Source organism: Oenanthe melanoleuca, chromosome 1 (assembly GCF_029582105.1).
Source record: "Oenanthe melanoleuca isolate GR-GAL-2019-014 chromosome 1, OMel1.0, whole genome shotgun sequence".
Taxonomy (NCBI): domain Eukaryota; kingdom Metazoa; phylum Chordata; class Aves; order Passeriformes; family Muscicapidae; genus Oenanthe; species Oenanthe melanoleuca.
The window spans coordinates 91,757,552-91,774,813 of record NC_079333.1 but is presented as its reverse complement, the minus strand read 5'-3'; the positions used below and the strand labels follow the sequence as shown (position 1 = coordinate 91,774,813).

At 37.0% G+C, this 17,262-nt stretch overlaps 1 protein-coding gene across 1 annotated transcript in view; it reads left to right on the top strand.

Annotated features, from left to right (window-relative positions):
* ANOS1 (anosmin 1) overlaps positions 1-17,262 on the top strand; it is a 126,381-nt gene that overhangs the window by 53,154 nt on the left and 55,965 nt on the right. Inside the window, exons 3-4 of the mRNA XM_056501306.1 lie at positions 12,300-12,362; positions 15,451-15,673. Of these exons, the coding sequence (XP_056357281.1) occupies positions 12,300-12,362; positions 15,451-15,673 (286 nt within the window). The remainder of the gene's footprint in view (positions 1-12,299; positions 12,363-15,450; positions 15,674-17,262) is intronic.

The window sequence follows — 17,262 nt, the reverse complement described above, 5'->3', positions numbered from 1 at the left end:
TTTTTTACAAATGAACACCTGGTTCCACTGGAGCTTCTTTAGAGTTTTGGAGGCATCCATGTATAGCTGGCAGGTGTGAGATACTGAAGAAAAAGTGTTTGGCTTTCAGGAGAAGCAGCTGAAAGCTAGTTGCCATTATATTGGATGTAGGTATCTGTGGATGGGCAGTGGACCTTGGTACTTCCTTTCCTGATGTTTAGTTTCAAAAGGAGTATTTAACATAAAAGAAAATCCCTGGAAGATTTAATTAGAAGAGCTATAGAGAAAATAAAGCTATTAGAAAATAAAAATCATGGTAATATTGCGAGTGAAAAGCTGCAGTATTTGTTTACACATTAATTTACCCTCAAGGATGTGCTGCAGTCCTTACAGATGACTTCACACAGAAAGGTTTTCAGGACTGGTTTTTTTCCACCCCCTTTTCTATTTCCCTTATCCATTGTGCCATTGTTTTCTTTCTTCCAATTGCAGGGAGTCCTCTGACCTGCCATCTTATCACTCCTGCCCAACCTAACCATGTTTTTATTGAGATATGTGGTAAAAAATATCATCCAGTTAGAGCTGCTGCCACTGCGGAGCTCTCAAGTAAAGAGAGATTTTCCAGGATTGTCAGGTTTTGTAGTTTGCAATGACAGTAACTACAGCCCAGCTCACAGCTTCCTGCTTTCTATACAACATTGAGCATTCTGGTACTCTTATCTAGACATGCCTTACTGTGAGATTTAGGATGCCTCTGAGCAATCAGAGGGAGTCAGTTCCTGAGATTGGTGGGCACCTGCAATCTGTGCTGATTTAATCTGGAATTATGACTTCTGGTTCAGACCCTTTGGCTGTAGTTCATTAACTAGTGTGCCTTTCCTTGCATATATTTGCATAAAAAGGCAAGCTATCAATTTTGTCTGTCAGCATAATGCTATGCTATGTGCTGGTTTCGAGACAGTTGTTCTTTGTGGGCTTAATGCCAACTTGCTTCCATAATCTTACTCTCTGATTCCTCTGAGAACTTGCTTAAGAGTCCTGGTAAGATGAATGGCAGAAAACTAGGTGAAGCATTACACATCCCAAATGCCCACTTAACATTTTTTTTGCTGTGCTACATCATCACCTTTATCACAATTATATTCCATCTCAAAGAGTCATAGAATCATTTAGATTGGAAAGATCATCAAGTTCAAGTGTTAAAGACCATTTCATCATCTTTAATCTGCACACTGTGATAGCTCACTTTAGGATGTCTGGGAGTATATTACTCTCAGCCTTTGCCTTTATGTATTGCAGTTCATGACAGGAAAGATCAGTGTGTTTGAATAACATTTGAAATTGGTGGATAATTAATTAAAATACACAGCTTCCAAGTTAAAGTTTAAAAAACCCCATACCTATTGAGTCACAATTCTAGAATACTTTTAGGAATGATGTGTGATACGTGTCAGCTAAATTTCAAATTTAAGAAAAGCTTTGGAAGAATTTTGCTTTTCTGTTATCAATCTAGGTTTATACAGTGATGAAATGTAGTGATGCCTGTTTGAGCTGCAGAGGTGAAGTATAACATTCATATGCACTCAAAGCAGAGTGTGCTCCTGTGGTGCAGAATGTGACAGTCTGGACAGCCAAATTGTCTTCTGCCTTGGAAGTAGAAATGAAAGTAGAAATTGTCCAGTTGTCTTTCCCAGAGTATTGACTGGGAAAATATGTCCAGCTTAATTCTTCCAGCACAAGGCTGAAGTTTGATTTAACAGTTTGTGTTCTATGACAGTTTAATCAGAACTATTTATTTATTAACTCAGCTGCCAGTTTGTCTCTTACCTCTCAACACCATAATGTTAGTCAGCCTTGGAGGGAAAATCAGATATTAGTTGGTTTTTAGACTGTGGTTTTATGGCTGGCTGAAGCTGTTGTAAGTTCAGGCTCTCAGTTAAAGAGGTGTTTACAGACTCCTCTCTCTTTTCTTTTTGCCCAAGTCCCCAACCCAGACATCCGATTTTTATGAGTCTACTGAGTGAGCTGAATGGGAAAGTTTGCTTACCTAAAACTGGTCAATTTTTCATCTAGAATGCCTCTTGTAGCACATTTACATCAAAATGATGTAGGCTAGTAGGAGCTAGTCTCAGTTCAGGCTTGCCCCTGTTTTGATGGCATTATGGATTTAGATTTGCTTATGCACATCACATAACCATAACCTAAAAACCCATAATAATTAGAGATAAAGAAATTTAGTATGGTAGCCTTCCTTGCTCATGTGTAGCATGCAATGAAAAATAATAGGAGAGAAGGCATTTTTTAATAACTTGAAAATAATTTGAAGCAAAATAGCTATTTTAGGTTACTTCGTTAAGATTTAATTTTTTTCCCATCAGCTAATATGTGAAACTGTCTAACCATGAAATTATTTCCAAGCAGTGTTTATTTTATGAATTATCATGTAAACTAAAAGAATTTTAGTAATTTTAATGTTTCATTAGACTGTGGTAAGATACATGAAGAGATTATTGTGAAAGGATTCACATTGTTTCTTCTCAAAAGATTCAATGAATACAATAGGGTTTCTAAACATGGGACAGAAAAACATTCAGTGTATAGAGGGAATATATCTGGAAAAGCCAAGATAAATGTAGAAAAATAGTCAGAATTTCCTATAACTTTTTTCCTTTTTCTTCCTGTTGCACTTGGAATTAATGGAATTATAGTTTCTACTTTTATAGAATTAAGCAATATTTCTATTGCATAAATAGAATGCAATTCTAAAAGTACTGTAGGAGCACCATATTTGTTTGTTATTGTGGATCATCTTGCTGGCATACTCTGAAATTTTAAAATATCCAATTTTATTGTCCTTAGATTTTTTTTTTTCTTCCTCTCAGATATTTGTATCATCAGTCTACTTTAGGTCAATAGATTTGCCATTAAAGCAGCAAGCATAACTTCTGAGTACAATGAAAACTTTCTAGACTTACTATTATTAGAATGATTGGTCTATCAATGAAGTGAACAAGAGATATATCTAAAACTATTTAGGCCAGGCAATAGAATGTGAGTCGCATGCTTCAGAGTAGGGATTAATTTATTTTTTTTTTTTCAAGACAACCTCCTTTTTTATTTTTCTGCTCCTTTTCCTCCCGTTTTGCCATAATTGCGTGAAGAGGCACGCACAGATGCCCGCTGCCAGCGTGTGATGCTGAACCTGCCCGTCGGAGCAGTCTCACAAAGGAAGGCTTTTCAGGTCCCCCAGTGAAACAACCGCTGCATTTTATTGTGCCGTGAAATTAGAAGTGAAAAGCCCTATGGCTCTCGCTGTTTAGTAATGCGGAATATGTCGTTTCTGATGGTGATGGTAGCGCTGGGAGGGAAATGGAAAGCCAGGGGAGAGAAACAAAGTAACGATTTAGACAAAGAGGGCCTCCCTTCTTTTTTTGTGGTCTTTGATTGTTCGGTGGTCTATAAAACCATAGAACTGTGGTGGATACAAGCAAAAAGAACATTTAGTTGCGGCTCCCTATTCAGAAATGTATGTGTGAATTTGCAGGGTGATGTATAAGGCGAGTCATCTGTTATCAGAAGAGTTCACTAGTTTAACTCATTTATAAAACGGCAACAAAAAAATTTGACTTTGCTTGGAGAGAACAGCGCTGCTCTGACAGACACTTTAAGTTGCACAGCAAGATGGTGTTTATAACAAGACTGTGTGTGGTTTTCTGAAGCTGCCTTGTAGCAGATTGGAAGGGGAAAGTGCCAGCTTGAAGAGGCTTTCCCTTGTCTGTTTAAAATTAAAAGAATGATGTTTTCTCAATGGAAATTCTTTACATATATAAACTGTCAAAATATTTATCCTCACTTTTATTTTAGAGGTATTATGTAATCACTAAAGCAAATGGTCAACTATTAGAAAATGAAAAGGCAGTCTATGAGAGAGATGTTCTAGTACATAAGAAAGGCTTCTTTTTAAAGAATCATAGAATCATTTATGTTGGAATAGACTTTTAAGGTAATCAAGTATAAAGTTATCCGTGAGCTATCTGTCACTACTGCTGGAAACAACAGGTGAAAGTCCATCCACAATTCTAATATCTGGAAGGGAAAAGCTGTTACATTTTTACAGCCTTGTGTTGTTAGCAGTAAATATTATAAAATATTAAATATTATATAAATATTCTATCTGCGTGGAAGCAGTGACAGGGAACGGTGGCTTAGAAACAGTAGAGACATACAGGTGGAAATTTTCTTACTGTGTTGCTTTACTTTTGTTGGAACTTACTGTCTAAATTCCAGATGCAATCTTGGAGAAGCTTTAAAAGCAGAAAGGAAAAGGTTGACTGATTTATGACAGATGGGCAGAACAGATGCAAACATGACAAATCAGTTTATTGGTAAACTGCACTGCAGGACTGCAGCCTGAAGAAAGTTAGGACAGAGAAGCAAAACTGCTAATATTGTTTAATTCAGGGAGCTCATTTAATTGTTCATTAATACAGTAAGTACTGCCAAAGAAGTCTATATGTAAGCAGTAGCACAGAAAGAAGCAGGAAAGCAATTAAAAGAAAGAAAGAAGCACTAAGCAATTAAAGCTATTACCACTATCAGAAGGAGTCTATTACAGAGAGCTTCTTAATGTTTTTAAAGTGTATCACCCCTAGTTGGATTTAAAATAATTTATGCACTTTGCTGCAGTATATATTTTGTGTGTGCACTTGTGCTCCACACTTGACTTGCTGCTCTGTAGCTTTTTGCCAGTGCTTTATATCTTGACAGGTGAAATCTCAGAATGTGAAGATTTAGATAAGGGCTAGGAAGAGGTTTGAAAAAAAACCCGAAATAATTGCAGCACAGAGAAACAAGGTAACAGAAGGATAGGGAAATGATCTTTGAGGCAATAGTTTGAATAGGGATAATTAGAACAACAGTTTTAAGTCCATAGTAGATTGGTAGATGAAGGAAAGATGTGAAAAAAGAAGAGTGGAAAAGAATGTTATCTCTAGCAAAGAAGTGATGGTGGAACAGCTATGGCCCTGGGAAAGTGTATTTTTTGTATTTGGACCTATTTGTACCTATTATAAGCGTTGCAGAAGAACTCCAGTGTGCTGCTTGGGCATGCCCCTTCATGGTGAAAGATTGGCATTTAAGGCTTTCTTCTAGAGAAGAACTCATTGCTTATACAAGAGGAAACAATTTCAACAGGAGAGAGAAAGCTCAATCAAATTCTCTATGTTTAGGAGATTCATCTTGAATGTAGGAGATTTGAGTTCAATTCCATGTTTCAAAACCAGGCAAAAAGCTCAAACTGTTCTTTAGTGACTGTTAAACTTTAGGCGATGAGGCAGAAAAAGAGAAGAAAGTATGTGTTGAAAGAAATGTCATATGCTGGTACAAAATCCTGTAAACAAATTTTGACAAGAACTGGTCAGGAATGAACTAATGTTTGGGAGCCAATTTTCTGTTGACATCGATGGCCATGATTTTGACTTGGTAACAAAGAATAGAAACATGAAAAGAGTCTTAGGATTATTCTGTCCTTTCAAATAAACACTTCTGTTGGCAAAACTTGGCATGCCAGACAACTGAGCCATACAGATAGATACCAAGCTGTCAAAGTTGAAAGTTGTTTTCATTCTGAAAGGATTATGGTTGAAACTGCTGCATTTCAGCTGAAGTGGGATGATATGACTTTTTTTTTTTTTTTTTTTTTGTAATAGTAACTTCCCAAATATTTTATATCAAACCAGTTTCTTTTTCAACACTTTCAGTGATTCTTGCCTTCAGTACATGTACAACTTTTCTGGCATCTTTTTACTTTCTGTTTAATTTCGGGAATTAGCAACAAAGACTACATGGACTTCCAGAATATTTGACCTGAAGTTCTTGGCAGTGGTCTTGGTCTTTCTGGTGCCATGATTTTCAGAACAAAGCCTGTAATGCTACTTTGTATATTTAAAGGTCTGACAGACTTAACTGATATACTGTGACTAGCCCTTTCCCTATCTCTGTTCCAGGAAATACTGGTACTGTTCCTAGTCAGATCCTGTGGGTCACAAGGCTTCCTTTATTTGCTTAGGGTATTGAAGGTATTCAGTAACTCAAATTGCTAACAGTTAATATTGTGGGACTGGCACTCTGATGTGTACTGAAATGAGCTGGGCAATTAAGAAAAATAAATGTTTCAAGCTCATGTTTTTGTTTGATAACCAACAATTGGCTCTTCTGAACACTTCCTTTACTCTAACTCCTAATTTGATACTAGTAAGTTTGCATAATCGTGGAGAGTGGTAATGCCTGTCCCTGTGTGTGGTTTCAGTCCCTCCACACCCAAGGAAAATAAATACAAATGCAGCTATTTGCTATAGCAGCTTAAACTATGCTGCTCAACTTTGCACCCAGTTGAGTTTCTCAGAAATGTTCCATTCTGCTCTGAAATAACTGTTTGAATTACCAGACCACGCTCCAAAGTGCTGGTAATAGATAGGAGATAATTACTTCACTAGCTGTGTTTCTAAGCCTTGTTGGAGGCTGAGTGAGCAGAGCTGTACCCAAGGTTTTGGCCACATCTCTGCTAAAGTAGCAAAATAGAGCTTCAAAGAAATAAGCCAGTGCATTGGACTTCTCCTACTTATATGGATATAATTTTGAACATCTTTTTCCTATGTCTTTCCAAATTTCTTAACTGGAAAATACTGTAGGTATGTTCTGCATGGCTTGGTGAAGTGAATGTTGTAGTGGACTGCTGTGAGACACTGGCTGTTCCATCTGCAGAAACACTTTCCTGTTTATTGAGAGCACAATTCTTGCATGTGAAAACAAAAGTTAAACTTTTTAGTGCTGGTTTAGAAATGTAATTTTAAAACATATTTCTTATCTAATGTATATATTTCACCTGCAGGTTGTATGTCATCCTCCTTAGATAAGAATTATTAAAAATAAATCTCAGTTGCGTATAGAATATGTCTCTGTTATACAGTTTTGTTATTCTTTTCATAAGGGATATATCAAAATCTGCCAAGAAATACAATTCTCATTCCTCTTGACTGGGATCAGTGATGAATAGGTTATACTCCCTCTTATGTTCTAATGCTAGAACTCAAGACAAAATGCTGTATTCCTACAACCTAACCCTTGGAACTTTTAATGCCAAGTTGCTTCCCATGAGGTCTCATGTGAATTAACCAGTAAAGTCTCTTAGGGTGTTAATCTCAGGTTAATGCCAACCTGCAGGTGCAGCCTTGTGTAGTATGTTACAATATAATGTCACGGTGGCCATGAGGCTGCTCTTCCTTGTCTCTATCAGTTCCTAATTGTTACTGTAGGACCTGGAGGTTTGAGCTTCATTGTTTTAGCTTACAGTTGATGAGGATTCAGAATAGTTCAGGTAGCTGTAACTGCACCTCCAGCGGAGATGCTGTTCCCTCATTTCTGTGCCAGCCATTTTGTGTTTCCTTGTTCTGAGCAGTAGACTTCTAAAAAACAAAGCAATCATTATTAGCCCTAAAATACAAGATTGCACTGTCTGAATATTAGTTACAAATGAAGGATTTTTCTTTTTCTCTGTGTATATATATATATATAAACATTTATTAATTAGAATAAAGTAGTACTTGCAGATGATAAATTCTACATTACCTGTTCCTTATCATCTGTCCTACCACAATCCATGTGAGGATGTCATCAATATAGATCAACAAAAAAACATGTTTCAAGAAATCTAAAGCCCCTAACAATTTAAAACCTAAGACCTGGCTTTCATTCAAAACCAGCTCTACAATTAGCAACTTTCAGACAGTATCAGCTGGGTTCCCAGTATACATGATAATGTCACAGAATAACCCCAACTGTAACTAATTTAATTAAGACTTGATCCTCGAATACCAAATCACTCCTTTTCACCAAATCATGATGCTCACTGACCTACGGGAGAGAAAACAGGCAACGCAGACAGGGAACCATTCTCTGTCATTTAACCCTTTTGTTTATTCAGTTGCGAGGGAAATATATTGCTAATGTAATTCTCATGAGAACCTCTTTAACATAAACAGAGGAGTAACTCCAGGACAGAGGAGTAACTCCAGGTAGCCACAAAAGATCATGTTTCACAGTTAGGTTTGCAGACTTTGAAAACTATTAGGCTTTCAAAGTTTTGAAGATATGTAGACCTCTCCCAGTCTGTATTGTGTAACTGAATTATAGGAGTTGGTTGTGGTTTAACCAAGCTGACAACTAAGCCCCACACAGCCTCTCAGTCAGTTCTCCCCATGATGAGATGGAGGTAGAGATTCAGAAGAGTAAAAGTGATAAAGTTTGTAGTTTGAGATAAAGACAGTTTTATAGATAAAGTAAAAGTTTTGCATCTGAGCAAAGCAAAATTAATTCATTCACTGCTTTCCATGAGCAGGCAGGTGTTCAGCCATATTCAGGAAAGCCAGGCTCCACCACATGTAACAGTGACTTGGGAGGACAAAAGCCATCACTCTGAATGCCCTGCCCTTCCTTCTTCCCCCATCATTATGTTCTCAGCACGACGCCATATGGCATAGATATAGATAGATATGCCTTGGATCAGTTGGCATCAACTGTCCCTGCTGCGTCCTCTTCCAACTCCTGCACCCCCAGCCCTCCCTGGTGGGATGGGGTGAGGAGCAGAAAAGGCCTTGATGCTGTATGTAAGCATTTGTAAGCACTGCTCAGCAGTAGCAAAAACATCCCTGTGTTATCAACACTGCTTCCAGCACAAATCCAAAGCATATCCCCTGCTAGCTACTGTGAAGAAAATTAACTCTGTACCAGCTTAAACCAGCACAGAGCTGAAATGTCACACTGAGTTCTAGGAAGCTGATGACTAGTGCTCTGATGATTCATTCTGCTAATAGGGAGGAGAGGGAAAAGAAAGAAGCAAGAGTAAAATGGATCAATTTACGTGGCGTAAAATGGATCTCACAGAATGCTCAGAGGCTTCTTGAAAAGCATATATCAACCTACAAGCTAATATGACACCTACTGATTCTGCAGTTGAACCCTTCTCTTTAGGTTAGTAACTTTTTTTCAGCCTAACTGATTTTTTAGGGCAGCTTTACTTCTAATAGTTTATTTCAAACAAGATAGATGTGTTCAGTGGGTGCCTGACCTGATGGGGTGTGTGAGCACCTGAAATAGCTCATACCTGAATGCCTGCAGTGCCTCATCTGTGGCACTTGGTCACAAGGAAAGGTGCCCACCAGCTGAGTGCAGTGCCATGAGATAGCATGAGCCACTCAGGTGGAGCAGTGCTCATGTGAAGCCTTTGTATCAGTCAAGATGTAACAAGATATCCAGCATGGGTTTGAGAGAGCTTTGGGAATGATCCACGGGGGAAATGAGATTCACCTACCTGCCTGTGTGGGAATCTTCACTCTTGAAATTCTCACTGCATATAATCCTATTTATGTGAGCATTTAATTTTATAATATACAGTCACACATGCAGTCATGTTTAAACTGGAGATTTAAAAAAATAGAACAGGGATCTTTAATAAAGTGTGTCTAACTTCAGTTTCAGAATCAAACACTTCTTTCATTTTAATATGCAGAATGCAAGTAATTTGCAATTAGTTTTATACCCATCTAAATGTTTAGGAGGACATGAATTAACACAGCAGAGACAAATGTATAAATAGACTTTTATAAAATGAATTGACAAAAAATTATGTACATTCATCAAATGGGCAGCCAGAGTCCTAGTATTTTTCACCAAGGTAGCATCCTATTCACTGGTTTGAACTAGGTAAATGTGCAGCTGTGCATTTTCTGATCTTCAGACATCTCACAGTCTGATTTTTGAGAAACAGAAAGTTGTTTTAAAAACATCTTTAAAACACTAAATATATAAAAATAGTTATTTCTCTCTTGCTGCCTGTTTCTGTTTTACATTGTGTTTACTGCCACTGTGCCAAGATTTCCAGATTCAAAATCACTTTTCTTGTGGTTCCATTAGCTGAATTTGTATATCTAAATAAACCCATCACAAAATCATTCTCTCTAGGACTGGTGAACACTATATTCTCCTTTGACTCTGGGTAAATTCCTGACCCTATTCTCTACTTAGTGTCTGATAGTGAGCAAATGAAGTTTTCAGGTACTTGTTCTCATGCGTGGCCGGTTATTAGGAAGTTGCACATTGAAAGGTGTTTTGTTTCTTTTTTTTCTCCCAATCATCTAAGTTCCATTTCATTGTGTTCTGTAGGACAGCAATACATATTGAAAGTATATTGTAAACATAAGCCATTAATTTCTGACCTTGCTGTTGGGAGCAGTGGGAATGGTGAATGATAATGGAAAGAATTATTCCATCTGTAACATTTAGATTCTATTGTTTTTACAACAGTTTGCATATGAGACCTGGATCTAAGCTTTCAATGTTTCTAGCTTCCCACTTTAGAGAAACCTCATAACAGGTTCACCAAGAGGATAAATGCACCTCTCTGTTCTCATTCTCATCTTTGCTATTGTGAGGTTAATAACTGTCTTTTTAGCAAGACTCTTCCAGATCTTCTGTTAGCAACATTTTTACTCTTCAGCCAGCATGGTACAATGGTACAGCTCCACTAAAGGACTTGGCTTCTGCAGCTGCCCGTGGTGCCAAGCCAGCCCAATGCTCTGAGAACTCCTCATACAGCAGGAGCAGGGAGGTGTGTTTTGTTTGTGTGTTTAGGTAAATGTGTACCCTAATGAGAGTCTGTAAGAGCCTGTGCAGGCCTCCTGACAGGCTCCAGCATCTCTTTTTTTGACACATTCAGAGAGCAGTTGGACTGCAGGGTATTGCTCAGCCCTAGTTCATTTTGTCCATCTTCCCTTCGAGGATGCCCATTGTCTCTGCCTGCCCTGGGCACCTGTGAAAGTAGCCCAGGCTGTCCTGAGTGACTTTGGAAAGTGGGTGACAGCCAGGTGAGGCATCAGGTGCTGGAGCTTTACTTGCATTGGAGATGAAGACTGGTACCAACACCTTAAAGAAACCTGGTGGTCTTGGGCACCACTGGCAAAGTCACAGAGTGGTCAAAATGTCTCTGATTTTGTCTTTAAACCACTTATACCTCAGTAATTTTTGGACTACATTCATTGAACAGGAGAGTTGGAAAATATGACAATGGAATTGGGCTCAAATGTGGAGTATCTATACCACAGGAGGAGCAACGCTATGAAATTAATCGAATTTACTGACTTCAGTGACATTGTATAATGTATCCCTCTAATTAATCTATATGCAACACTGTGAGTTCTGAAGAGCTAGAAGCTGATTTTAAAATACTGAAATATATATAAAGAAAATGCTTTTAAATGGTATTTTTTCTGAAATATGTAGCCTCTGTGACTAATAGTTTTATTACATTTTTAAGCTTTGTTGCTAGTACAAAAAATGCTTAATTTTTAAAACACTCTTGTTTTTACTACATTGATGATACAGGTGTACCAGTGAGGTGTAGCCTATATGTATTCGTTTGATTTTGAATAGCATAAATGTATGTTGATACAATCTAGTACTCTGCATTATAGAAAATTACAAAAATACTGCATTGTGTGTCAAAGGCCTTTCTTTTTGGTGCATTAAGTATCTTTCCACGTTTACCAGGAGGAGTAGATATTTGTTATTAGCTCCCAACAGTGCTAGTATTTTCCAATTTTGTGTCTATCAGAGGAAGAGAAAAGATTTCTGGATGTGAATCTGAATTTATGTTTTAGCTGTTGTAAATGCTCTTAACAGTATGATTTTTCTTTATGCTGTGTGAAGCTTAGCTCTGTATCTCAGCTCTCTGTATAACCATTGCAGCAGAAGCTGACAGTGAGGTAATGATAATCTAGTACGTGAAATAAAGTGATTTTCGTAACAGACCAGTGACTATTTATACAGAAACAGTGTTTTAACCTCTGCTGGTGAAATAGTTTCTTGGGAAGGCAATGTGCCTGTCTGATCTTTAGGCTGCTCAGTGAGGAGAAGATTTCACTTTCTGTAGTTTGGAATAGTGCTTTTGATGTTGTCTCTGTGATCCAGGAACATGGTGTTAAATGGTTTTAAGACCTACATCCAGTAAGACAGAAAGCAGGATGGTGTAATAAACAAGTGAGTCAATTGCCTTGTACTGTAAGAAATTCTGAAAATATTTCTTGTAATCTAACCATGACTTCTCATGACCTTGTTCTGACACCATGACTCAATGACACAATTTTGTCCCCAGGAGAACTGGATTATTAACTTCCTGTGGGCCGGAAAACTGGAGAAGAACTAAGGTTATTTGTGGTTGTTTATTTCATTCTCTTTCTGACACTTCTCTGCCTCCTGATTCTTCCTAGTGCCTGGAGCCCTGCAAAGAGTCCTGGGACCTGAAGAAAAACCATTGCCAAAGCTTCTGTGAGGTAGGTCAGCCCAAGGGCACTCTTTCTCACTTTGTTCTAGCAGTCTCTTTAATTTAAATTATTAGCTTCAAGGAGACAGCTGAAAACCCTTTTTGCAGCATTTGCCTTCATTTGAAAGGATACACATTTAACAATATAGCTATATTAAAATTTAAAAAGGTTTTTTTTCTGAGTAAATGATTTATCTCCACTTGTACTTTAAAGACTTTATCCAGTCACACTTACATAGCATCTCTCAGAGGATGCTGTAATATCCCTCCTCTAAGATGCTATTTCTACCACTTGGCACTCTATCTTTTCTGGCCATGTGTAAGAAAGACAGTCTTTGTTTAAAAGATAAAATGTTGCTGTGTGAAAAATGCTTGTGCAGGATTGCTAGAGCAGATGACTTTTCTGTATGTGAAAGTCAGTCTGATTTATAAAAGAGTAGTTCCCCAGGAGTAACTGGATTGAAGTTCAAAAGACTAATATCAAAATATGTAATTATTCAAGAAAAAATATTTTGAAAACTATATTTGAACCATCTGTCAGATTAATCTGTAAGAAGCAAACCTGAATCAGTCAAGCTAGAACAAAGAAGGAGATTTTTTATTGGACTTGAAACATGGCTCTGAGTTGGTGGAAGTGATCTGTTGCATTTCTCAAATGTTTCTAGTCAAAATGGAAGAATCAGCTCAATAGATAGTTGCCTTATTATAAAAAAGGTTAAAAGTCTATAAAAGTGAGTTCTTAGGAAGATTTTATTATGTTTCTATTAAAAAAAATAGAAGTGACCTTACGTGATATACTGATCTTACTGGTACACTGATTTAACTATTCTTTCTTTACTGTGGACACTTTTTTTCTGGTATAAGAGAATGTCCTATGTTTAAATTATTTTAAGCATCATGAAGATTTTTTTTTTTAGGAAAAGCTGTAATTTCAACTAAAAAAATTTTAGATGCAACAATGTGTTTATAGGAATTACTGAATTAGCGATATATGTAGTTACAGCAGAAGACAAAATAGAAGTTTCTCATGATAAATCAAGCATTTTTAAGAGTTTTTAAACTCAGATTATTTGCTACTTTTTCATATACAGAATTCCAGAGTACTGCAAAAACCAGTTTTAGTGGATCTAATTTGTGTTGTTCTTGAATATCGCTCTTCACTCAGACTGTATGTTTCCAGATATGGGTGAAAATATGTATAAAATTGGTTTAAAAGGAAAACATTTGTAGAACACTGTTCTATTGTAGTTAAAAACAGTGAGCATCCTTCTTTGATTAGTGTTTTGTGGTTAAAGCTAAATTTAGAACTTCAAAGGCCCATAATGAGGAGCAGCACATTTAGCAGCTAACTGAAAAATGAGCTGTGAAATAGGGTGAGGAGGAGAAGCCTTAAGGACATATTATGCCTCAGGGAGCTATAACATTTTTAATTAAGTAGCTGCAAATTTGCCATGTTTTAGGATTTGAAATTAGCTTCAAACACAAAAGCCCGGGACCACTTTCCTTTCACTCAGACTCATGTATACTCCATAGACGTTGACTGAGTTAAAGGAGGCTGTTTTCCTGTGAGAGTGTTTTCAATCCTTTTGCATTTTGTAAAAAACCTGAAAGCAACAATTTAACTTTGTGTGTTTCTCAAAGTCTCTGCATCATGTGTTACTTCTTATCTACCGAGTGTACTACTGAGTTAAAGGGAACCTTATGTGTTAGGGACAATTTATCTGATTCCTTATTTGTTTGTTCTTTTTTTTTCCCCCTATAAATTTAGTTTCCTGCTCGTTTAGCTTTTTAACTGTCTAACTGTGACATCAGGTGCATTTCAATTGGGGGAACAGCAGGACTGCATGTCCCAGAATCACTGGGGTCAGCAGGAGACAAAGAGGCTGCTCATTTCTGCAGCATTTAGTCTGGTTAAAGCCTGTAAACCCCAATCCATGCCTGAAAGCTTGGTTCAAAATTCTGAGCTGTTCTGTATGAAAAGATGGGAGCAGTAATGTAGGGATACAGTCTTGGGCCACAGTGACTTTAGAGGATAAATAATCCGTGAAACACTTGGACTTCTGTAGTAGCTGAGTCTTCCTCATTTTGCCTGAAATATGAGAGGAGTAAAGACAAGAAAGTAAAACATTTGAATATGGAAGAATCAGAAGTTACATGGCTAGTTGGATATAGAGAGTGAGTTATAACTCCTGTGTAGGCTTAGGAAATTGTGAGATTACATCAATCAGTGTGAAAGGGTTTTGGTTGCTCTAGTATGAAAAGGCCCACTACAGACAGTGCTGCAGTCATTTCCATGTCCCACAATATTTTCTCAGGGTGGTAGAAGCTATTTTAAATACTGTTTTAAGTGGATCTTGCAAACCTCTTAGTATTACATACACTGTAAAATGTCTATGGGTTGAAGCATCTACTTAAGTATCTAGGACTAGGTTTCTCAAGTAAGTACTATTCACTTTGATCTTTAATCAATATATTTCAAGCTTATTTTAATTTGTATTTTCTGCTGACCATTTTATCATAAATGCAGTTCCAGTTCCATGAAGAATTATACAATTACTAATATGCTGGCAAGACCATAAAGATGCTGCAAAATCTTCTCTTAGCCAATTTAGTTCAAACAGTATAATGAAACAAGATTTCCCTTAGTTATCTAGAGTGGCATTACATCAGATATTGTGGGGAAAGTGTTGTAAAGTCCAGAGGAAAGAATGTGGGATAGTCCAAAAAAAGCAGACTGTCTGACCATTGCTTCTCCTTTGTTTTGGGAATGTTTTTAATCTGTCATTGAGCAACTTTATAGCCAGTCAATGTGAGGAAAACAAGGGAAAGCTGGCAGATATAAACAACATTGTTCCATTAAATATGGCGGTCTTACTTGAGGGAATTCATCATTTGGCACTTGGAATGCTTTTTTTGAAGTGGCTTGAATATATAAATATTCAGGGGTAGTCTTGCAAAAGCTGAAAATCTGAATAATCCTTTAGGAGGTCTTGGAAAATTTATAACATTTTTTCTTTGATGGGGTTTGGTTGGGTTTTGGGATTTTCTTTTTTGGTTGTTCCTGTTGAAAACATACACTTCTTGTGTTTTCCTTTTAGCCTCTTTTCCCCAAGAAGAATTATGAATGCCTAACTAGCTGTGAATTCCTTAAGTACATCCTGTCTGTGAAGCAAGGGGACTGCCCAGCTCCTGAGAAGGCCAGTGGTTTTGCAGCTGCCTGTGTTGAAAGTTGTGAAGCTGATATTGAATGCTCTGGAGTGAAGAAATGCTGTTCCAATGGATGTGGTCATACGTGCCAAATTCCAAAAAATCTGTACAAAGGTATGGAATGTAAAAGTGTAGCTATTATGAGTCCTCTTAAGCATAACAAACTTTGTCAATTTAGGTGAAATCTCACTTAATTTGGTGTGAATGAGAGAGAATGCAGCAGGAAAATATTTAACTATAAACAATTCAGGTCCTGTTAATCAGAAATAACATTTATGTCTACAAGCCAAGCAGATGGAGCTACCAAGTAGGAGCTGTGAAATAATCTCATAAAAGAACAAATCAACACAGAACAGCATAATGAAAGATTATAATATCTTACATGGATATATATTAATTCATTATTTAAATCTAAGGCAATCTTATTCAAGAAATTTTAATTTATTTCAGTCCTGAGATTCTGTGAATAAACCTTTCCTTTGACATCCTTCAAAAAGAGCATGTAAGCTAAGAAATTTTTTTCTTAGACAAATTCCAGATTTTAATTTACTGGAATTTAAAAAAACTTTATACATGGAAATATTTGAGAAATGTTCTTTTAATGCAGAAAAATAATAATTTGTGAAAAGAATATTCTTTTTTCCACAAGTTAGTGTTTTTGTACAAGAATCAATTAAGAAGAATGTCAGTGATAAAAAATAAATACCATTCACTTATTAATCACATAGCATGGGCTCTCTGCAGGAGTCTAATCAGCAGAACTCTGATCTAAGCTCCAAGCTTAGGTCCAAATCCATGCTTATTTCCAACTGTGGATGGAAACATGACAAATTAAGTAAAGAACATGGTGAATTTATTTTTAGGTTCATTATTTTAATTAAAATGTTAATAAATCTTTTTCAGTGTGTGCAGAAGAGAGACTCTCTTGTTTGCAGGATACTATAGAGCAACTCCTTTAAGGAATTAGTACACACCAGTACACAGCACCTCTCAAAATGAAAGTTGTTAAAATGGATCACTTATTTATTTCTTTTGTCTTATTGAGACAAATGACCAGAGTGGTGAAACATACATGTTGTGTATGTAATGATTTACACGATCAAGCTCCATGCCACAACTGCAAAGCATTCCAGTAAATATAGTAACTGGAAAAGGTAAATACAAACAAATAAATAAAACAAGATTAAGTGCTGCTGGAGCTGACACAGCATATGACAGGATGTGATGCATTCTGTAACCACACACTGGAAGATCTCCTCTGTTTGGCCTGATTAAATGGGAGCAGAACTAACCTTCCCTAACATCTTATCACTGATCTGCAGGAGGTGCTGGCTTGTAAGAGCATATATGTCTTGCAGAGGAAGGGCAAGCTCAATACCCTACTGCCTTCTCAGCTGATGAATTCAGCTAATTAGCCTCTTCAACCTGTCTTTCTGCAACAAAAGACAAATAGAACTGGAGCAGGCTTGCTATTCATTTCCTCCAGGGTTAAATGACCTTCCTGTCACTAAGGAAGAGCAAACTCTGCAAGCATGACTAAGATCTAGTGAAAAAGTTCAGTACTTATTCTTATCCTTTTGACAGCACTCACAGCTTGAAAATGAACTCAGATTGAATCTAAAAGTCTGTAGAAGTTTCTATAGCTTTGCTGTTGATCAAGTGCTGGAGATTACTTACAACAGTAGACATAAAATTCCCACCTG